The 23,950-nt window shown below is 42.0% G+C and overlaps 1 protein-coding gene across 1 annotated transcript in view; it reads left to right on the top strand.

The window, feature by feature from the left end:
• Positions 1 to 23,609, top strand: part of C1H12orf50 (chromosome 1 C12orf50 homolog) — a 29,816-nt gene extending 6,207 nt beyond the window's left edge. Inside the window, exons 4-12 of the mRNA XM_065397505.1 lie at positions 3,557 to 3,715; positions 5,175 to 5,252; positions 5,342 to 5,455; positions 7,837 to 7,947; positions 9,322 to 9,429; positions 11,035 to 11,142; positions 11,456 to 11,659; positions 22,164 to 22,256; positions 23,584 to 23,609. Of these exons, the coding sequence (XP_065253577.1) occupies positions 3,557 to 3,715; positions 5,175 to 5,252; positions 5,342 to 5,455; positions 7,837 to 7,947; positions 9,322 to 9,429; positions 11,035 to 11,142; positions 11,456 to 11,659; positions 22,164 to 22,256; positions 23,584 to 23,609 (1,001 nt within the window). The remainder of the gene's footprint in view (positions 1 to 3,556; positions 3,716 to 5,174; positions 5,253 to 5,341; positions 5,456 to 7,836; positions 7,948 to 9,321; positions 9,430 to 11,034; positions 11,143 to 11,455; positions 11,660 to 22,163; positions 22,257 to 23,583) is intronic.
• The last annotated feature ends 341 nt before the right edge of the window (positions 23,610 to 23,950 follow it).

Raw genomic sequence — 23,950 nt, 5'->3', positions numbered from 1 at the left:
TCTAGACTTTTATAAACTACTTTAATATGTATATTAAACACATTAATGTATACTAATTTGCAAAAAAAAAAATACAACTTAAACAATACTTTCTCAATAATTTAGATCACTACTGATCATTATAGTGGTGTCACATTAACATGGACTATCATGTGGCATATTTCCAAGCATATTGATTGGACAGGCATTGGCAAAAGGCTTCAGTTCTGTTCAAGAAGAATAGGAACAAAGAAAATGTAGCCTAATGGGGGAGTTCTTTTCTGTCCGTGAGACAAATCTAACTAAAGCTGAATGCAGACTTTGCCAGAGCTGTCTATTTCATGGGAGTGTGTCCAATGCGTACTGTACATGATGACATGTGTGCAAGCCAAACACATTATGGTGCACTGAGCAACCCATGAAAGACTTAACAGAGGAAGCTCTCTTTTTAGAATAACAATTGTAAAAGCATACCAAATTATGGATGAGAGTGCAGCTTGGAAGAGCTATTAGAAAGTATAATTTCTAAACTCACAGGTGATCCACAGCTGGATGCACACGATGGCATTAAATAGGGAGCTTTGTTCAGTGGTGGAGTAGGGTTTCCTCTTACCAACAGTGGTTCTGGATGTCTGTGGGAGAACAGGTCATTAAATATTACAAAAAAATCCAGGGCTTGGCCTCCACACTGCATATTGACCCTAGGTTTAGAATTTCTTGACCTGGGCTGCAAATCCGGGGCTCCAGTGTCCACACTGCAATACTCAGTCCCGAGTCAAACCACTGTTTCTCAGGCATCCTAGTGCCCTCTGCAGCTGTAGCCATTCCAGCCCCTGGTTAGTGTTGCAGTGTGGGAAAACTTGACTGTCTACCCCACACGTTACAGGAAGTTGTTGCAGTCTGCCACGTTAGCAATAGATCTTGCCAAGCCTGTTTCAGCAAACAGGCAAAGCATCCATGAGATGCTGGTGGATGTTCTGTAGGTGGTTTCTGACCTACTAAAGGTGCCTGATGGAAGAGGAGGATGATACAGACATGGAAGAATCAAACTGGCTGATGCTGCTCACAACTCTTGCCGTAGCTGGTGATTCCCCCCATGTAGACCAGAGCTTCTGGAGCAGGGGCCCAAGCACAGACTGGTAGGATCACATCATCATGCAGACCTGGGATGACCAGTAGTGGGTCTTTTTACATGAAGAAAGCTACATTTCTGGAACTTTGTGAGCAGCTCGCACCTACACTCCAGTGTAAAGACATGCATGAGGGCAGCCATACTGGTCCAGAAGTGGGCTGCTATAATTGTCTGGAATCTGATTACCACAGACTGCTACAAGTCTGTTGCTAACCAGTTCAGCATTGAAAAGTCAACCATGTGTAGAATATCAGGGTTGGAAGGGACCTCAGGAGGTCATCTAGTCCAACCCCCTGCTCAAAGCAGGACCAATCCCCAGACAGATTTTTGCCCCAGATCCCTAAATGGCCCCCTCAAGGATTGAGCTCACAACCCTGGGTTTAACAGGCCAATGCTCAAACCACTGAGCTATCCCCCCCATGTAAAGTGGTTACAGAGGTTTCAGATGCAGTCAGGCAGGTGATTTACCCAAAGGTGGTGGGCGTAAACAAATATCCCTTAAGTAATTGCTGGTTTTGAGAGAATGGGGTTTCCAAACTGTGCCAGGGCCATTGATGGGACTCATGTGCCCACAGTTTGACCTCCTCAAGGAGTACATGAGTGCATAAACTGCAAAGGGTACTGCTCCATTATTATGCAGGCCCTCGTGGACCACAGAGGCAGATTTATGGATACCAGTGTGGGCTACACTGGAAACGTTCATGATGCCAGGGTTTTCCACTGATCGGGAATCTACATTCATGGACAGGTTGGGACACTGTTCCCACCAAATGACACTGTCATAAATGGAGTTACTATCCCCACTGTTATTTTAGAGTATCCAGCGTAACCCCTTTTTCTTTTGCTTATGAAATCATATCGTGATAAGAGTCCCTAGCAAAAGAAGGTTTAGTTACACTCTGAGTATGTGTGGAATGGTGGTTGAATGTGTATTTAGCAGATTAAAATCCCACTGGTGCTGTTTACAGACACGTTAGGATTCCAGCATCAGCAATGCTGTCTGTATTACTGTGGCTTGCTGTGTTCTTCAAAATCTTTGTGCAGTCCCCTATTAGCAGATACATACTGCTGCCTGGAGCTTGCAATAAATTTTGCATTGGGTAATAAACTGGAAATCCCTCCCATAAACTGGAAATCACTCCCATCCCTATATTAATAACAACAAACATGGATCCAGAAACTTACCAGGCTCAGGGGCTACTTCTGCCTCTTGTGTTTCTGATGCCGGTTCCGTGGTGGACAGCTCTTCCAGAGAGGCATCAAAAAGTTCTTCAGAGTAGGGACCCAGAATGTGCTACAGCTGCTCTGGGGGACTGGTCTGGGTACAAGAGTCACTTGGTCAGCTTCAGCCAGCACTTGCTGGCTCCCTTTTGGTCCTATACTGTATTCAGGGGTGAGACCATAAAGCACTGGTGGCTCAGTGCTCGGCACAGTACACAGCACCTGGTCAAACTCCTTGTAAAAGTGGCAGGATGACAGCGAGTTCCCAGAGATCCAGTTCTCATCCCTAGCTTTCCGGGAGTTGGTCTTGAACTGCTTAATCTGCGCCCTGCACTGGTCACTGGTCCAGTGAATCCCCAGCACTGCCAGTTTCTTCACTATTAGCTGGTATGCATGCTCATTCCTGGAATTCTTGCGAAAGTTGAACTGTTTGCTCACCTTGCACCAGAGATTAAGCAAAATGTGGTGGTGCTCCCATGACCAGATAGCAGCACGCTTGGCAAAAGACTTCTTGATGGCGGTGACCATTACAAATGCAGGAGATCGGTCACTCTGCTTGCAGCTCAGTGGGCAGAATAAAATGGAAGGGTTAAACGCTGAGCAGTTGCATTTGAACCAGGAGTCGATTGGCCAGTCTTGGGATAGGAAAGACAAAGGACATGTCCATGGGCCTGAGCTGCATCTACAATGCAAAACAATGGAGTTTGGGCCGAAGCCTCTGTTGGACTCAGGCTTGAATCCTCCATTCCTGTGGGATCCTGGGGTTTGGACAGAGTTAGACAGAACTGTGTGCAGGTGAAGGGGGATTTGGGCCTGAGCCAGAGCCCAGTCAGTGTAGACATGCCCCTAAAAAGGGGCAGGAGTAGGCAAAGTTATTTATACCTCCCCATCCACACACCAGCCAGAAGAGATGGCCAGCCACTGGAAGGACTGTATGCTATTTCCTACTCAGGGCTGGTGCAATGGTGTGTTATCCTTGCATGCTGAAAATCTCTGGGAGGCACTGTGTGTCCCTGAGTCACCATGTCTCCCCCTGTTCCTTCTGCTGTGGAGACACATTTCTGCCAACCTCCTTCCCAGTACAGTGCCTAAAAGACACAGTTTGGCAATTTGTGGCTTTGTCAAATACGATTATGATTTCAAATGTATAACAAACTGATCAGAACCTGATTTTGATGTTCTAGTGCCTTATTAACAGTCTGAACTTCATGTACTTTCCTATAGATGGCACACTCCAAAAGGAAGTTCAAGAAGGAACTCTGCATCCTGCCCACACTCAAGAACCCCTAAAAGATCAAGAAAGCATTTTAAGACCCATTCATCCTCCACTGATCATAAACATCAGCCTGGAGGAGGAAGAGGAAGAGGAAGAAGAGGAGAACTGTAAATATGACTTTTTTTCTGAAATCTGAAACTAAAATGGATTTTCTCAAATAATTTGCAAAATGGTTGCCAACAGATTTTTGGCTGTTTTCAACAATCATGCCATTTTTGAGGAAAGAGGTCAAATATTTGGGAATAACCTCATTACAACTCATTTTATAATTATCTTTATTTTATTGTACAAAACACATAGTAAATGTAGACTCTCATCAATAAACTTTCAAAATATCTAATATCTATTTTTTCTTACTGATATAATTCAAATACTCTTTTTTCCTTAATTAGAAATGGATCCAAGTGCCACAATTCACCTGGTATTGAAATACAACAATTCAGATACAGATCCAAACTTTCTCAAAGTTCAGGGATGTTCAGACTTATTTGGCTCTATCTGTAATTTAAATGATCATTTTACTCATTGAAAAGGTTCTTTTATTTCTCCCAAGGCTCTTAGATTTATCACTGTATATGTTTGATCAGGATGCTAATTTTATTTTGTGCTTTAGCTTTAACAAAAAACATGTTAGCTGTTGCTAGGTGGCATTTAGTTGAGAATTTAAAGTATCTGCAGCAGTTCAGAGATGATGTAATTTTTATGCCAAACAAGAAGACTTAGAGTTCTATCCAGCCTAAAGTCATTTCCATGCTTGCTGTTCTACAGAGGTTGTACAAACCTCATGGACTACACCTGCCCTTGAAATTATCCCTATTCTTAGTGTGTACTTACCTTTCTGAAGAGGCTGCTTGCATATAGTTGCATACAACTATTCAACCTAGGGCTAGGGTCATAGCCACAGGGCTTGTCTACATAAGAAAGTTGCACCACTTTAATTTAAATCAGTTTTATTTCTCACCCCTACGTAGACAGTCCTATTTTGGTTGCGCTTCTGAACTAAATCACTCTTAAACTGAAATAAGAGTGTCCACACATGGGTTTGCACTGAATTGACTAAATTGGTTCAAAAACAAATAGTTAATTATATCTGTGCAGCTTCCTTGTGAAGACAAGGCTTTAGCCAAGTGTCTTATGAATGTGCAGAATATGCTCAGTGCGTCCCCAGATAGCCTATCAGAGAATAGGTCATTCAACTCAAGTATTTATTTACCCACTCAAGATCACTTCCTTTTATGTGTGATTGTATGGTTGTTTTGATTGGACTGAAGAAAGGCTTTTGAATTATTTTTAATTTAATCACCATCTAAAATAAACATCAATAATGGTAAACCTTTTGACTTTCATTGTAACTAAGACAATATTGGTCATAAAAATATCTATCAATAAGCAATAGTTTTTCAGTCTGGAAAGCAGAGGGCTGGGATACACTAGCAATAGGAAAGGGGGGAAAAAAAGTTACTTCATTTTATAATGAAATTGTTTATATTTAAGAATAGTGCATTAACAAATCCTGAGGTGTCTGTACTCAGGTATAGTTCTCTCTTTTAAAAATATTTCCTATAGATGCCTCTTATTTATTGACAAAGACTCCGGCAGACATTGAGGAAGAAAAAGCAATAAAGGAGATGTGTTATAAATCTGGTAAATATATAATTATTGATAATTTAAAAAATATTAATATAATCAGTAAGTAAAGACAATTTTTTCTTTCTTTTGGGGGGCATGAGTAGGAGAATATTACAGAATTCAGACTCCTCAGGAGAACCAGTCAGCAAAAATCATGTCTTCAACACTGGATAATGAGCTATTGAAACCCATGGAAACTGGCAGAGACTTACAGGAAGGTAAGTACTTGAGTAGTAACGCTTTTCACTTCAAGGATAATGTTTATATATATGTAATTACATAGAAAGACACTATCAGGTAGTTTAGATCCAAATATTAGGTTTTGCAAATTTAGAAAAAAAGAATTATACAAAATAAAACCAATAGAAATATTTTTGTGACTTTTTTAATTAAATGGAAACAGCATAGACATGGTGATGAGGATGGGACACCTGCATTGACTACAGAATGATGAAATAAGGCCAGGTCAATTGAGTAGAACCAAGGTTAACATCTTGTACTTTCCTGAACTCCATGGCATGCATCTCTGCTACAATTTGTCTTCTAGTATCTTTTGAAATAAGGTTACAATCTCTTTTTTTTATTGGGCCTGCTACAACACATCTGAGCTCCAAGGCACATGAATTAATGAACATTTATTCCACTCAAGATTTTAAAGGGTTTTTCTTTTTCCCCGTTAGCCAGGTGGTATGCCTGCAAAAATCAATGTCAGCTTTTATTATTATAATAGGTGATAGTATTGCTGCTTCTTAACAGAGTGATTTATGCTCTGAACATTCCTGGACGTTAGTGTAATTAGTGTGTTGGCCATTAAAGTGTTTGAGAAAGAAGTGAGATGTTAGTATTAGTAACACATTTATCATTGCCATAAAGTTGTTTACAACAAAATGGAAAACTTCATGGATAACCATCTGGATCTACAATTACATATAAAGAAAATTGAAGCAGGAAGATAGTGAACAATAATGAAGAACTGCAAAGTGAAAGAGAGTATATTATTTTGGTTCAGATAGATATAATCTGAGATAATATTGGTTGGTAAAAGTATTATATTTTTGGACCTCTGGTTTTTACCAATTTAACCTTTTTAATAGGCTTGAAGAGAGAGAAAAATAGTTTCTCTCCACAATATCCTGTGAATTTTGTCTTGGGAGTATAGGTATTTCCGTTAAAGTACTTTTGAGGAGGTATTTCTAATGGGTATTCAAGGGCTTAGATATCACAGTGATAGGCCCTTAGAAATACCATAGATTATATTAATAAACATCAATCATGTGATCTGAGTAGTTATAATATTAACCTCTTTGCAGCTCTCCTATAGCCTGTGTGTGGTGGCACTTCACAGGAATCGTGTAATGTGTATTTCATGTACTTACAGTGCATAAGTTACATTACAAAGCACCCAAATGACTTAATAAAAGTGGAAAGGAGAATATTTAAGGAGAGGTTAGAGGAAATATACTCTAAACCAATGATTAAGTCATAGAGAGTGGTGTGGGAGGAGAGTGACATTATCTTCAAAAAGGAAAGTTTATAATGGCACAGAGCAGTCAGTTATGAATATCACAATGTCTCACTATACTTCTTGGGATGCAGTCAGGTTCTGTTCACTTTTATGATATTCGTTAGCAAAAGCAACACTAACTTGGATCCATAATCTGACCTCCCTGGGTATGTCTACACTGCATCTGGGAGTGAGCCGCCCAGCTTGGGTCCACAGACTTGTGTTAGTGGGCGCTCATGCTAGCATTCTAAAAATAGCTATGTAGACAGTGCTTCAGAGCCCAAGCTCCAGCATCAGTTACAATGTCTACACAGCTATTTTTAAAGCTCTAACACGAGCCCATCTACCACACATCTGTGGACCAGGACTGGGAGGCTTGCTCCCAGAGGCAGTGTAGAAATGCTCACTGAGGCCCCAGAAACCTTAGGCAGATCTTTCCTGTTAAGACCTGTGCGAGACAAAAGTCAGGGAATTTATTAAACCATACTGCCCATATCCCCCACCGCAGGATCCCACCTCCGTGGGTCTGGCTGTGGAGTGTCTGTGGAATATGAACTCTGTGGATTTGACAGGAGGCTGGAGCAGTTGCATCCTATGAGGATACTTCCTTTCGTAGGTCTGAATTTTGACCAAATCTGCTGATGAATAAAAATGTGCTGGTGATCTGTCATTGTTTACAGAAAGAAATAATACAAGTAGAATTAAATTAATTATGCTGAAGTGAAGTGGCTAATCATTTGCAGTACAATTAAATATGTTTGATATATGTGCAATAGACATGGTTTGCTCAGATATCAATTCAAAAGTTTTAGTACATTGTATTTTTGGAATACCTCTGTCAGAGATAGGGGTTTACCCTCAACTTTATACTCTGAGATTTAATTCTATTAATCCTTTAAGCATTCATGCAAGTTTTGCTCATAATTCAGAAATGCTTGCAGATGTGTCTATCCATAAAATCAGTCAGTGTGCAAAAATGTCCATGTTGCACAGTGCTATCCATAACTTTGTTTATTCTCCCAAGCTCATTCATCTATCATAAATGCACTGACTCCATATAACTAAGCCAAAAAAAACCCTCTGCTTTCTTTCCAGGTGATGGTGTTACAGTTCCAACAAAGTTTAATATTATAGAAAGACAAGGAGAGGTAACAGCATCATTAGATGGTAACACCAGGACTGATCTCGGTGCCTTTGAAAATGGCGGTAATTACTTTAAAATATGTGTTCTCATTTTCTAATATCCTTTGGTAGATAAAATAATTTCCAAATATACCTTTCATGGAATTTATTTCTGTATTTTCTGTAAAGTCTTTTTATTTCAATGCTGTTAATAAAAAAATTATTACTGTTGTATTTGAATTCCACCCATCTCAGTAACATAATGAAAAAATATTTTCAGTTTGGTGACTCCACTTAATTGGATTTTAATTTAATCTTGAAAAAGAGATTGTTTCTTAGAGCTACGCTGGCTGCAAAGAAACTCAGACACGCATGACAGTCAGATATAACAGGGGTATACTAAACTTTCAGAAATTGCTATACACCTCTACCCCGATATAACTCGACCCAATATAACACGAATTCGGATATAACGCGGTAAATCAGCGCTCCGGGGGAGCGGGGCTGTGCACTCCGGCAGATCAAAGCAAGTTCGATATAACGCGGTTTCACCTATAATGCGATAAGATTTTTTGGCTCCCGAGGACAGCGTTATATAGGGGTAGAGGTGGATTTGAGAGAATATCGTTAGTAAAGCTGAACAGACTATGTTTTTAGTATTAAGGCCCCGATCCTGCAAGCTGTTCCATGTGGGCAGATCCTTGTGCCCATTTTCAGTGGGTTCTGTGCAGCCATAGGAGTCTGCTTAGAGATCTCAGTACAGGATCAGGATTTCAGTCATTAAGAATGAACCTGGATACCACAAGCATTTATGTTTATCTAGCATTGGCTATCTCCTTTTCCTTTGAAACCCCATCCTCTCCAGTTTAATAATTTCCCATGTGATACTGTGTCAAATGCTGATTCAGCCCAGATAGATTAATTTTGTTGCATTTTTCTTGCAAAAAAAAACGAGTGATCTTATCAGAAAGATATCAGATGTAAGTAATAGCAGAAATAATAGGGGTTTTGGTAGCATTTTACAAATTTTATCACTTTCCTGAGCCCTGTATGTATTATAAGCAAGGTATGTGTTCGTTTTATGTTTTATGTGTTATTGCCTGTTGTCCTAGTGCTTTGTATTTGGTTAATCAAGAGTTAATTCAGAGGGAGAATTAATTATAGAAATGTACATTCATACTGAGAGGTATGAATTAAAAGAATATTAAATACATTTTTCATTTATCTGACTTTTATAAACACATTTTTACATAACTGCTTTCTATTTGTTTTTCATGTTTATGTTCTTACTATTTTATATGAATTTAACCAAAAACTAACACAAATTAAATGATAAAAAAGAATAAAGTGAAAAGGTTGCATTCTGCATTTTAAATACAGTACAATCAATTTTATCTTAAAATGAGGACATACCATGTCTCTGTTTATAATTTGGTGATGCATCATAATTTTTTTCAGGAGGTGATTGTTATGTACCACAAAGGAGCATATTTGTTGGAGGGAAGCAAAGTGAAATATTAACTGAAGAAAAAGCATTAACTACGTCCAGACGTTCAGATGTGAAAGGTCTGAATTATTATTTTTATGTTTTGTAATTTTGGAAAACAGTTTTTGCTTCCTTTGTAATTGGACTGGACACTTGAGGCAGGACCTAAATGACATATGTTATATTCCACACACTTTGAGTGAATTGGTGAAGTCCCATCAACAATATGGTTTCTTTCATCATACTAATTGATGAAAGCACTTTTATTGGGTTAGGGCAGTCTTGCTCCCAATTACTTCAATATAACACTATCAGCTTGCTAGTTATCTTTATCTTCCTAAAGCCCAAAGGTCTAATCCTTGGAGGCGGTGATCACTCTCAATTCCAGTGAAAGTCGATGAGAATTGAGGGCGCATAGCATCTCACAGTATCGGGACCCTAATGAATACCAGTATAAGGTCCTGATTCAGCTAAGCACTTGAGCACATGATTAAATCTACCTAAGAACTACTCTTGTATTTCAAATTAGGCACACGCTAAAGTACCTTGCTAAATTGGGACCATAATTTGCACTATAGAATATGTTTGGAAGAACACAAAATTTCCTTATCTGAATATATTGGTTTTTATGTATATGATTATTGTGGGCAAATCATTTCTTGCATATTATTTTTCTGTTGTTGAAGTAAAAGATAAGAAGTCAAATTCTGGCTATAAATCATAAGTAGGTTCAAAAGTAATGAAACTGCCTACATACATTGAAGTGGAAGTAATGCATTTCTCCTATATTTTGGCCTGAACTGATAGGAACAAAAGGTAGTGCTTATGCTGATCATCTGGATGTGAGAGCAGACAAAGCCCTGGATTCCTGTAGTGGAGCAGGGAACATAGGGTCATAGAGCTTGATAGCTGCCATGCAATGCAGGATGTGAGATTCTGTCTTTCCCTTACTCAATCTCCTTACTCTTGGTGTAAGCACAGAGGGAGACCTTTCTTTTATATGTTAAGCATCATAATTACCAGTGTCTCATCTAGACCAGCTGACTGACAAGGCCAAGGACATATAAGGGTCAGTTATATGTTGCATAATAGCTCATTCCATAGTTGCCATGCTGTGTTTTGGGTGAACATGCATAAAATTCTGTTGTGGGTGTAACACACTCACTTTTTGTAAAGGATCTCCTGCTCAAACAAGCTTACATAAAATCCATGGGTTATAGTTGGAGAACATATGTGTGGATTACAGCAAATATCTGTACTCCTTAAAATATATGTTGTATTGGCTCAGATTTTTTGGCTTGCATATGGACACCTTTTGAGCCAGAATTTGGGCCAGAAATATCTGTTACGTACTCTAGTAACACCTAGTTTCCTAAAATAAGCTTGAGGTTTGCTGCCAAAATGTTGAGAACTTTTTTTCTAACAGAATCAACATAACTTCTTGGAAGCATTATGATTTTGCTCTTAGGGATGATATTTACTAATATTCTTACTATAATTACTGTTTTCAGAATCGTTTTTTAAGCACATAAAAGAAAGGTCTGTATCCAACAGAGAGTGTATGTAAAATGTGAGGAAGTTATTCTTGTTTTAATTCACCACAACACTTTACTACTTTAATGAGGGAATTTTACTGAATAATGTGTTTTTTCAAAAAATAAATTTGTCTTATTTTTCTCCCTTAGCAATGAGTCACACTGAGCCAGTAAAGAAGCGTCACTTTAAAGGAGTGAAGAAAAAGAAATGGATTTCTGAAGAACCAAAAAACTCATTCAGCATGTTTGCAGGCAAAGGTATTTTGAGAAATCATTTGGTTAATTTGTTTTAAGTTAATATCTCCCTGTCCCTAGAAGCTCACCCCCCTCACTAGGCATCAGAGCCCGAGCTCCAGCCCAAGCTGGAACTTCAAAGCACTGTCTCCACAGCTATTTTTAGAATGCTGGTGGAAGCCCCTTGACTTGGCTATTGGAATCCCCTTAGGGTTGGGAGGCTCACTCCAAAACATCGTGTAGACATACTCTGTCTGCCCTTCTCTCTGACATAGTATGTCAGACATTGAATAGCATCTAGCAAGTTTAGCATAATATTGTTTTTTCCCCCTTGCAGCAATGCATGCTTCAAACCCAAAAGGTAAAGCAAATTGCCAACAAAATGATCAAAGCAAGGATGCTGAAAATACTTGTTATGTTCCATCTCAAAGAGCCACTGGGAGAAGCATTTCCTTGAATTCTCCAGAACCTGGAAGATCAATAAACACGACCTACAGTAATGTCAGTGTTACCAAAGAATCCAAGCTGAATCCGCCTACAGGTGAGCTCCTGATTACACAGGATTCCTTGCCTAGAAGAGCCATATAATTGGTACCTCAGTTATGCCAGTGCAACTCCACCAGATTAGCATAACCAGCTAGACAAATTCAGACTGGAAATACAGCATTAATTTTTAACCGTGAAAGTAAATAACCACTTGAACAACTTACCAAGCATCATGGTGGCTTCTCCATCACTTAGAAACAGTGAGAGTAGTTAACCATTGGAACAGTTTACAGGGTCATTGTGGATTCTTCATCATAGACAATTTTAAGACTGGATGTTTTTCTAAACGATCTGCTCTAGGAATTGTTTTGAGGACGTTCTATAGCCTGTGCTATACAGGAGGTCAGACTAGATGATCACAATGGTCCCTTCTGTCTTGGAGTCTATGAAAAACCAAGAGCAGAATTTGACCCAATATAATTGTAATAAGCAGGTCTCATTGCAATATTTACAGGTAAAAATGAAAACTGTCATGGACTTCTGTGGAAGTTGCCAATTAAAATCAGACAGAATTCTCTTGAGCAGTAGTTCTGCCATCTTTAGAGGGTGCAGCACAAATCCACCTCCATGTCCAGTCAGCTCTGCTGTCTGAAGGAAAGAGATGAGTCCATGGCCTCATTCTCATCCTCACCATTTTCAACAGATAGTGCCCATTGGAGCACTGGCAGTGATGTGCAGTCCACAGCTGTAGTCCTCAAAAGGATTTTGACCAGTTCCTGAAAAGGAGCACAGGAGAGAGAGGACCCGTCACCTGTGTGAACCCATCCACAGATTGATCAGAATCTAGTTTTGTCCAAGAATCGAGTATTGAATTTTACTTGGTGTACTATATTCTGGGATCAATTTACTAGATGACTCTACTGTACCTTTCCTTTTCCGTTAGTGATATGACCCAGAGACATAAATCTGTCTCTTGAGAACTTTGTCATTCAGCGTGGCATCTTCTTGAAGTTTCTTAACAGTAGCATTGAGCATTTTGTCATAGTTTGATCAGATCTCTCCTTATGTCCTCCATCTGGCATGTAAAGAGATTTAAAATGAAGGTTCCCCAAGATGTATTAGGTTAGAGTGTACTGAGGGAGTTGGATTTATTGGAATTCTTTGCTAGGCACATGTTCTGTAGAATTTTTCTCTGCCCAGCCAGGCTAAGGTCTGGGCAGCAGAAGTCATTTTATGCCATGTATTACTGGTTAGTTCCTATGGTGTGCACTCTGACTTCATTTTGTTAAATCCTCAAAGATGTACATTTAGTCAATGGTTTGGGAATTATGATTATCTCAGAGCATTTGTTTTCTGCTGTGGTTGTTAGTCAAGCATTTCTGTTCTATCTCATTCCCGCTTCTCTTTCTGTTCATGGAAAGGAAATTTAAGCTATTCGATAGATAGGACAAAGGGGGCAATACACCTGACTTTAGTGTAATTGGATATCCGTTTTTATAATGTGCTTAATCTTTTGAAGGGTTTAAGAAACTTTATTTTATAACCCAATGTTCCATCTTTAACTCCACTGCCTATACTGAATATTAATCCCAGACCTTGTCTAGTTGAACAACTCAGTAGTGAAAATCTCAGTTCCCTTCCACCAAACATGTCTTATTCAACCTTTTTTTTCCTAAACAGGAGACCAAGGAACCACCTTTGCACAAGATAATTTTATCCCTGATTCACCAGTGTTTTGCTGGGGTTTTGTTATGATCTATTTCCTATTGTAAAAATGGGGATTTCTGAAACTTCTTGTGCCAGTTTTAAATCTATTGGGGATTTTCATGATGTACAGGTTGATTGGCTGTCACTTTCTGTTTCTGTCATTCTGACAATTGAATTAGCTTCTGTTTGCAGTCCTTCCAGGATGGCAACAATGACATTTTCCTTGTGCTCTTCTTCCATCTTTGAAGTATGTTCACTGCCTTCCTGGCAGTGCCTAGTACCATTTAGGTACTTGAGAAGAAAGTTTCAGGTCAAATTCTGAAGTCTTGTCTTTGTTTCTGGCATTTTGTTTCAGGGCATAGCTTTAAGTTTACTCTGTGGCCTTATCTCTGTTTTAAACTTGTTGATGCTGTCTTACTCCACAAACAAAATCATAATTATTACTTGCAATTCAGCATCTTGTCTTTTCCTCTCCCATATGATTGCAGTCTCCAGGGGTTAATTTGGGGATTAACGTCATTCTTTTGGACAAACTATCATCTCTTATTCCAGCCACAAATTCAGTTGTAAATAATTTAAACTGTAGTCCACTCTCCATCAGAGAGTCACTAAAAACACTACAGAGTCATTACAAATTATTTTAGTTTCCTTTTTTCCTGATTTCTCTTGTTGAATTTTGCTCTGAGAAAAGAATGTTCGTAGACATAGGTAATTACAAAGATTCAGTCCACTCCCACCCCATTTCTCTCACTCCCATTCTCCTTCCTCAGCCAGTCACTGTTGGTCTCACCCAGCTCCCAGTCTCCTTACCAAGCTAGCCCGAGTTTCCCCCGTAGCTTCCAGTCCTAGTCTCCTTGAAAATCCCAACCATCCCTTCCTAACTCTCAATCCCAGTTTCCCTTTACCCTCCCTCCCACTGTTGCCAGCCTCTAGTACCAATTTCCATTTTGCCCTTCTCCAGTTCCTTCTCCCAATCTACTACTCCCCCGTCCCACCCTCCACAGGTCCTGCTGTTGTCCCATCTGCATTCAAATCAGGCAGCTTCTTCCTTGAGGCTGCCAGGGCCAGTAAGTGGCCCAGCAGAGACAGGTTCCCTGCTCTCAGTTCAGATACTCAGACCTAGTATGTCCCATAGCAGGCCAGAAATGCAATTGTGGGGAAAGTAGGCTCAGCCCAGGGCTGGAGCATACTTAGGGTAGATGGATTTTAGCTGCTAAAATCTAAGAAGTCTCCACTGCACATGTGCAAATTGTGATTTCCAAAGGCTTGCAACTTGGCCAAATTTGAGCAATTGTTCACAGGGATTCAAAAGACATGTGCTGCCAAAGGCCACCGTGCTGCCAAATTTCAAGTCCCTGTTCCGAAGCATAGGGGTGTTCAAACTTCTCAAAAATAAGGTCATCAGATTTTTTTTAAATGGACAAAGCAAAAGAAGGTATTTTCCCCCTAGTCTTGTTCTTGGAAAAGGCTGAATCATTTTGGCTGAAATTTTCCAAAAAACATTCAGCCTGAGATACCCAGTATGGAAAACTGCAACCCAAACAGTTAAAGTTTGGCAAAGTTATAAGCAACTGAAGACAGTGTCTTATAATGGGAAGTGTCAAGCAACCTTAATGATAGGCCATGCTACCAGCTCTGCCTGTAATATTAATGTGTTCATCTGGTTCACCACTTCTTTCTCATTTTGTTACCCCCACAAAACAAACCCAGGGTACCCCCCACAATAGCTTGCTTATTGTCCCTTCCTGGGCTTACTAGTGATTCCCTTTACTTGACCGCTTTTGCAAGGAGAAAGGGGGCCCGCCTAGTGAAATTGCCAAGGCTTACCAAGGATCTCCCTATGCCATTCAGGAAATTTCCCAGAACAAACTAGATCTGTTCACCCCTGGGAGGACACAGATATAGCCTTCCGCTCAAAGTATTGACAACCAGTCAGTTATTTTGCAAAACAAAGTATTTTCTTTATTTAGTGTAACCAATCTTTCATAACACAATTAATCTAAACCTAAATTAAAATATAAACATAAATCCCTTAGCACAGGTTTACAAGTTAAAGTACCTGAGACCATAATGTCATACAGTTAGAATGGCTTAAGTGATTATGTTCTGCACATGGTGTCATATGCAGGACACTGACAGCAATCTTAATAAACTCTAAGTTTTAGACATAATAACATAAACATATACACCACAGACACCCATCTTTATTAATCCAAGCATACACATTCATTAAGCCTACTTCTATTCTATATCCTATACTATAGTTAGCATGCTTACACTCCGTAGGCTTCTCTCCCTCGGCTCTGTCTAAGGATCCTTCTGCTCTGTCTCAGTGGCACCGCTGCTACTGCTGTTACCCTGGGGTTGCCTCTTCACTGTTCTTCGCTCTCTTAGATTTCTTATTTTTATTCTAATCTTCTCCTGGCTCCCTGTCTTGACTGACTTTTGCCTGTTAACCCTCTCTCCTTTTATATAGTTTTTGATCTGTTCTGATTGGCTTGTTCATCTTCAAGTGCTTGCTCATGTCGATTCCATTCTAGGTGTGTGCGTGCCCACATGCACAGTCGTCATAGATTTTTGCCTTAGCGGTATCTGTAGGGTCGGCTGTAGTGCCCTCTTGAGTGCCACGCTATTGCACCAGTATATTAGGCACCACCGGCCCTACGTCCTCTCAGTTCCTTCTTACTGCCTGTGAAGGTTGGTCGGAGCGCCTCATCTAGCATTGCAAGAGCATTAGCAGTTCCCAACAGCTATTGTTACCTCCTTTGTTTTATAGTTCTTAGGTACTTAGTTAGCCATTAGTTTAAGTGTTAGTTGTGTAACCCTTCTGCCAGGTGGAGCTGGCAGCAATCAGAGCCAGGTTCAATATTTAGGGGTTCCTTTTCAACAACACAACACTGAACTGGCTCAAGCCCCCACCCAGTAACCTGGGAAAATTACACATCACGCCTGTGTGCCTCTGAGAGGCAATACTTCCCCATTCACAAGCACAGAGTCTGAGTGTAGAAAAGAAACTTTTAATGAAAGAAGGGAAGTCACCTGACATGAATTAGGGAAAATGCCACAAGCAGGATTCATAATCATAAAAATGTGAGAAGGGGACACCAACCGCAGAGTGCATGGGGCAGTGCCTTCCGCCTCATGTTCTTGAATTCTACAACCAAAAGTTCCTTTTCTGTGCTCCTCTCTGATCCCTCACCATACCCAACTCACAGTGGTTGTCCTTGGTCAATGAGGACCCGGAGTTCAGAGGTGCATCTGTGTGAGTTCACCTCCAACCTGGGGAAGAAGGCACCTTGCTTGTGCTTGCTCTGGCTGGCCGCCCCGCCAGCCACTGTTCCTCGTCACCTGGCCACCCTGCCAGCTGCTGCTCCTTGCTGCCTGGCCACCCTGCCAGTCACTACTCCCTGTCACCTGGCTGCCCCGCCAGTCGCGGTTCTTCTCCACTGGCCATCCCTCCAGCCAAGATTCCTCGCCGCCTCATCAGCCGCTCATTCTGCTCACCACCTTGCCAGCCACTCGTTCGCTGGCTGACTGTCAGTCACCTTCTACTGCCACCTGCCTCTCTGCTGCAACCTCTGCACATCAGTGTCTTAGTAATTTTCAGCTCTTTGCAGGCTGGGCAGAAACACTGCCTCATCTCAAGTGATTTCAGCTCTCATTTGAGCACTTTAACATAACAAAGATGCTCCTAATGATACCTATTTAGCTCTTTCTTTGAACAGTGGGGAGGAACAAGTTAAACCAGACTGAGGACCCTTGGGGAGAGTCCACTCCTCCTGGCTGGGACACCTGTCCCTACCCCTCTTACTTTCACAGGTCTCTGGCATTCGAGCCCCTGGCTTACCGAGATCCTTTCAGCTGAGGATGACCCCTCACTTGGGATAGGTTAAGCACAGTTCTGCTCCCCTTTATTCATACAATAATGAAAACAACATTAGTAACAGCATTTCACTATCCCTGCATTCAGTACTAAAGTGATTTGTAATCCAACAGCAGCCAAAGTTGATTATTTTGAGCAACACCGCTCTACCTGATGGATATCTGAGCAGAGTAGATGTGCTCATCTAAATACAGTTTGCTCCTGAAGTCGCTCCCCCTCCCAGCTAGTTGTCAGGGGAGAATTCATTCAGACTCTGCTTACAGTTGTTAGCTTAGTAGTTAGAGTCCCAGCCAGGAGTTCACCCTGGAGTGGGGCATGTCCCATTCCATGACCTTCAAATCATGTTCATCATGCTACAGGCCGATAGCTATTAGTGAGCTCCATGACAGTTGTTTGAAGTGTTTGGGGAAGTCCCATATAAAGGACAAGTGTAGGATTTGTAAGAACTTTCACCCTAGAACCCAGAAGGAGTGGGATATCCGCTTTTGGGCCCTCCTCATGGATGCTGCGCTTCATCTGGCATCGGAGCCCTCCCGTTCGGACTCCACTCCTAGCCACCTCAGCATCGGTGTGGAGTGCACCACCAGCACCGGGCCCCGTCTGGCACCATTCCCCCTTACCAGTGCCCAAGAAGCAGCAGAAAAAGAAGGGCTCCCTGGCACCAACTAAGGAGGGGAACGGGGCTTCAGGCAAAGGACCTATGTCAGGCCACATATCCGCCCCTGAGCTCCAAGGGGGTACTGCTGGGTTTGGACCCCCCAGCCAAGGATCCGACTCCGATTCCTGGGAGCGGCAGGGGACTCTGGCTCCTCCTAGGGTCTTTGTTGCCCAAAGCGGCCCAGGCAGCTAAAGATCTAGTGGGCCAGCTGACACCGCAGATGCCCCAGGCACTGGACTCAGCTAAGGTCCTACTGTCTAAGGGCAAGCCAATCATGGGATCGCCCCAAAGGGCAGTGGGGTGCCCTCAGTCCCTGGACTGCAGGGGTAGGTCCCCATCACCACAGCCTAGGACCCCGGCCCTGCAACCCCGGTCTCTGGCCAGAAGACCCAGGTCCCTGTGCTGTGTTCTCCTTCTACGAGGCATGGAACTCTGAAGTCAAGGCACCGGTCCCCGTTCTCGCGGTACCAGCGAACCTCCCACCAGAGATCGCCACGGTGCAGTTCACTATCGCCTAGACGATCTCCCAGGTGTCAGTCCCCACCCGTGTGTGGGACTGCTCCTCATTGCAGCACTGGTCCTCACCGCCCCAGTACCACTCATCAGACAGGAATTGATCCTCGCCCTCTACACACTGGTCTCCGACAAGGGTCAGTCAGCAGACACAGGCTTCCACAGCTCTGCCCTGGTCACTGGAGGGGGAATGGTTCAGTTTGGAGCAGGATTTCAGCTTCTTGCCAAGAAAGTGTGAGTCGCTGCCCACCCACAAGACCGGTGCAACATCTGCGGCAGCAGCATGGCAGCAAGGACAGTGGCCTGGTCAATGGCCTTATTGGAATCCTTGGGGTGTGCTGATGATGCCGGTCCCGTACTCCTACCACTCCTCCCTGGCTTCCTCGGACAAACCACCCACGGCACCGCAGACACCAGGGTTGGAGCACGGTGCGGAATCCGACACTGGGGAAGCACAGCAGGCTCCAATGCCAAAGGAGCCGTCCCCAGAAAGTGAAGAGGAACCCGCCCCCTCCCTGTGGTGCAATCATCGTCTTCATTGCCAGACATAGCGGTGGCGGGCCCCTCCCAGACTGGCAGTCCCTCCAATGACTTCAAGGAGCTCCAGGCCCTCCTTAAAAGGGTGGCTACCAATTTAAATCTGGAAATTGAAGAGTTGGCAGATCAATCAGATGACCTTTTCAGTGTCATATCCTCCATCAGCCCAGCCTGGATTGCAGGTTATGCCAGGAGATGCAGGCCACTCTGCAGGACCTACTGTTTGAGGGAACTGGGCTCTCCTCTGAGCTCATGGACGCACGGCTGCATGGCCTGACAGACTCCCATGCCACCTTCCACTCTCTGGGCCTTCATACTCCTCACAGGCCAGGAAGCCCTTCCGTCCTCTGCCTCCTCCACCAGAGCAACCTACTTGGCCAAATGGAAGTGCTTCACATGTTGGACCTCGGATAAAGGCATTCGGCCTGAGTGGGCCTCACTGCAGTTGATCCTAGACTATCTTCTGCATCTCAAGCTCCAAGGCTTGTCCCTTTCATCTGTAAGGTCCACTTGGCTGCTATTTCGGCCTTCCATCCTCTGTTCCAGGGCAAGTCGGTTTTCACTCAGGACATGACGTTCAGGTTCCTCAAAGGCCTGGAACTTCTCTACCCCCATGTCTGGGATTCTGTTCCTCCAAAGGGATCTGAATTTAGTGCTGTTGTGACTCACGGTCCACCCCTTCGAGCCTCTGGCTTCCTGCTCGCCCTCTTCCTCCTTTCCTGGAAGGTCATGTTCTTACTTGCAATAACATCTGACCGCAGGGTCTCGGAGATTATGGTGCTTACCTCAGAATCACCATGTTTGGTCTTCTACAAGGACAAGGTCCAGCTGCGGATGCACCCGGAATTCCTGCCCGAGGTGGTTTCACAGTTTCATATGGGCCAGGACATATACTTACCTGTCTTTTTCCCCCAAACTGTGTAAGTTGGAGGAGGAGCACAGGTTGCATTCCCTAAATGTTAGGACGGTGCTAGCCTTCTACATTGAAAGGACCAAGCCATTCCGCCAGTCAATGCAGTTGTTCGTCGCAGGGGCCGACAAGATGAAAGGTCGCCCAGTGTCGGCTCAGAGAATTTCATCTTGGATCACTGCCTGTATTCGCTGCTGCTATGATCAGGCAAAGGTGTCCCCTCCGATGATTTTAACTGCCCATTCAATCAGGGCACAAGCCTCTTCGGTGGCTTACCGAGCCCAAGTGCTGATCCAGGATATCTGTAGAGCCAGCACCTGGTTGTCCGTCCACATGTTCACATCCCATTACGCACTTACCAAGCAGACCCAGGATGATTCTGGCTTCTGGAGAGCAGTGCTACAAGCCACTTGATTGTGAACTCCTAGCCCACCTCCAAGGATACTGCTTGTGAATCACCTAGAATGGAATTGACATGAGCAAGCACTCGAAGAAGAAAAAACAGTTACCTACCTTTTTGTAACTGTTGTTCTTCGAGATGTGTTGCTCATGTCCATTCCATTACTCACCCTCCTGCCCCTCTGTCGGAGTTGTCAGCAAGAAGAGACTGAGAGGACATAGGGCCGGCGGCATCTAATATACCGGCACATGGGTACAGTACACAAGAAGGCGCTACAGCCGACACTACGGATACCGCTAAGGCAAAAATCTCCGCCTGTGCACGTGGGCGCGCACACACCTAGAATGAAATGGACATGAGCAACATATCTGAAGAAGTGGGTTTTCTACCCACGAAAGCTTATGCCCAAATAAATCTGTTAGTCTTTAAGGTGCCACCGGACTCCTTGTTTTTTTTTAACAATTACGAAAAGGTAGGTAACGGTTTTTTCCCAATCCTGACATTAGCACACTGTCTGATTGGTCCATACTTATAGGCCAATCACAACTGCTAAATCTAACTGTCAGTCAGAGCTGTTACTCAAGTTTTAGTGCTATGGGCTGTTTATTATTATGGTATGGTGACTCTCACCTAGTTTTGGACTGAACATGCCTGACTAATCGCTCCCTGTAGTGCTGGAGTGACCTTTACCTGACCTCATCCCACACTTGTCTGCCTGCCAACATAGGCTGATCTTAAAATGCCATCTCATTCTGCTTGACTGCGCCAACACTTTACACATACCAAATTACCAAACTATTAAACTGTAAACAATTACCTCATCCTTTTTAATATGTTTCCAAATGTTAACTTATGCATCTTAACATTAAGGTCTACTATTGCCACCTTATTTTTTACCCATTTAGTTAATTTTATTTCAGTTCTTCCCCTATTTTCAGTTAATGGTGGCAAAGGCATGTTTTCAGTGCCGTGTTTAGGAAACAGAATAGAGCAGCTCAAAATCTTTCATATCAATTTGAGCCCAGATCCAGCAAGCACTTAAGGTGTGCTTATCTTTAAGCACACTGTCTTCAGTGGGATTACTCATGTACTTTAAAATTAAGCACATATTTAAACAGTTTGCTGGATTGAGATCTTAATCTTTATGAAATGTAGTAATCTACTAAGCCAGAGTTTCTTAAACGTTGTAGTTCTTCATACCACTTCCACAGAGAAACAGCTATACACAAACTCATCTTTCCCTGATGTTTGATTCCCACAACATTCCATTCAGTGGATCTAGGAAGGGCTGTACAGATCACTGGAAATCACATTTTGAGATTCACTTTCCAAATCTGTTTCTTTACCAAAAAGTCAAATATATCTTCCAGGCTATTATTATATTATTGTTTTGTCAAAGACGAGGATCGCCATGAAAATATTAATCGGATTTGGGAGTGCCTATGGGTCTCCTGAAAATGCTACAAGAATACAAATGATTTCTTAACTTACTGGTGAGTAAGGATTTGTCTACACAGTGTTTTAGTCATCATCAGCTGGTGGTAAATTCTAATGAGCGCCAGCATATTGTGCACTAACTGGCTCATGTGAACCCAGCTGGCGCACACCAAAAATTCCCTAGTGTATTTTAATGTAGTACTGTTTGAAATGGTACTAATTTAACATGCACTTGGGAATTTTTAGTGCATGCCAGCAGGGGCCACCCAGGCCAGTTAGTGCACAACATGCTGGTGCACATTAGAATTTACATGCCAGCTGGTGTGAACCAAGGCGCTGTGTAGACAAGCCCTCAGTCTCTGTTTGAAGTTTAAATTATTTATATTTTGGAGCTGGCTTGTGTTGTGTCAGTTGATATTATAGCTAATATGTTTGTAACATGAGTAGCAGAATGAGAAGCAGTGTACTGTAATTGCAAGTGAAAATGTAAATCAAGAAATATATTTTCTTACAGACAAATGGACTGCAGCATCCTATAATTCACCAGCGTGGAGAAAAAGAAGCCCACATACAAAAGCATACTCTAAATCTGAAAAAATCCATTCAGGTACCTATTTGACAGCATTACTTTCAGTGCACTGTAATATATTAAAGATGACATATCTGTTTTAATTCTCTCTCCAGCTAGAATCTGGAAGTAGCTTCTACTTAGGCACCTATCTTAAGACTGCTGGTTTCTAAGAGGTGCTGAAAAATCTGAGATAGTTGTCTGCCCTTTTGTTTTGAGACCACCTCCTTTTACCCAATATCTCATGCTTTCCCACTTTTGGCAAGATACGTGACTTCCTCTAAAGTCAGGAGTTACTATGCTGTTGTTACTGTATGGAGTAGCTATTGGCTTGCAGTGCTGGACAAAGTAATATGGTTATGCAATCCACATTAGTACAGTGTGGAGCTTTGTCCCCCTTTAGTGGTTTGTCCAAAGAAGACCTTAATGAGAATGCAACAGCTGCAAGCTAGGGGACTAAGTCCTGTAGCTCAAACAGTAGAGCTGATGCACTGAATGCAGGATGTCTCAGTTCCCTCTGACAATCCATGGCGGGTTGTCATCACAATTGGCACCCTTCCTCACCCTCCCTTTGCTTTCTAAGACTTCTGTTCACCAAGGTATTTAAGCACGTACCTAACTGAAACCACGTTAGTAGTGGGCTACTTAGACTTAAAGTTAGGCATATGCTCAAGTACCTTGCTGAACTGAAACCTAAGTCCATACATCTTCACTTCAGTGTCTGTATCAGACCCGAAGCCCTTCCCAATCCATATGTGGCAATACAGTGGTGGAGCTTGTGGAATCTCTGTGATCCTCACATGGTCCCCAGCTATGGAAATTGCTAGGTGATGCAAGGCAGGTTCTTCTTCCTCTGTGGCATACAGTCTTATATCGTCCTCAAGATTGCTAGTTTCAGAAGATATCTTTTAAATAGTCTGCGAACACCCACAGACCTGGTGAACTGAATTGCTCTTAAATGCTGGAAATGATGTCCCTGAGTGAATCAATGTTTCCACTGTTGGATCAGGCTTCAGTGGTGGTCTGACTGTAGTTACTAAATAAGCTCTGCCATTCAGGTTTTCCCATTTACAAAGCTGCCCACATTTTCCCAAACGTTATCGCATAAATTCTATATGTGGTATGCATTTTTAATGCACACACACACACGCATTCACACAGTGCTTAAAGATCTATTTGTGAAGATGTTGGAGAAAAAAAATCTGTGTGGCATTTTAAAAATGCGTCAGTTATATTGAGTGAATATTTTCTCTTTATTGTAATTGTTATAAGTGCTAAATGCTCAAATACTGAATAAGTCTTTAAACGGACATGGACATTTATAACAATAAATTATACAAAAATATGCTGTGTATTTTGACTACAGATCCAAAAAGAAATGGAAGCAAGTAAAAAAGAGAAAGAAAGAGACTTCGAGAAAATAAAGAAGTGAAGCACAATCCATCATACAATTTACAATAAAAAATGATAAAAATGCAAATTCAAGGAATGAGATTATCACATGCTTCACACTGGAGATCCAAAGATGATAAAATGCAAATTCTAAAAATAAGATGCAGGAAGTGTACACTGTATGGTTTCAAAACTGATAAAAATGCAAATTAAAAAAACCTACATACTGCTTGTGTATTTATGAGGTCTGCAGTCTATTCAGTATATTGTTGAAGTTTAACCTAGTTTGAAAGTTGGACTATTCAAATAATTTTTAACTGTGATCCTGGCTGTAAAGTACA

The sequence above is a fragment of the Emys orbicularis genome, chromosome 1, assembly GCF_028017835.1.
Source record: "Emys orbicularis isolate rEmyOrb1 chromosome 1, rEmyOrb1.hap1, whole genome shotgun sequence".
Taxonomy (NCBI): Eukaryota; Metazoa; Chordata; order Testudines; family Emydidae; genus Emys; species Emys orbicularis.
This window is presented reverse-complemented; position numbering and strand designations above follow the sequence as displayed.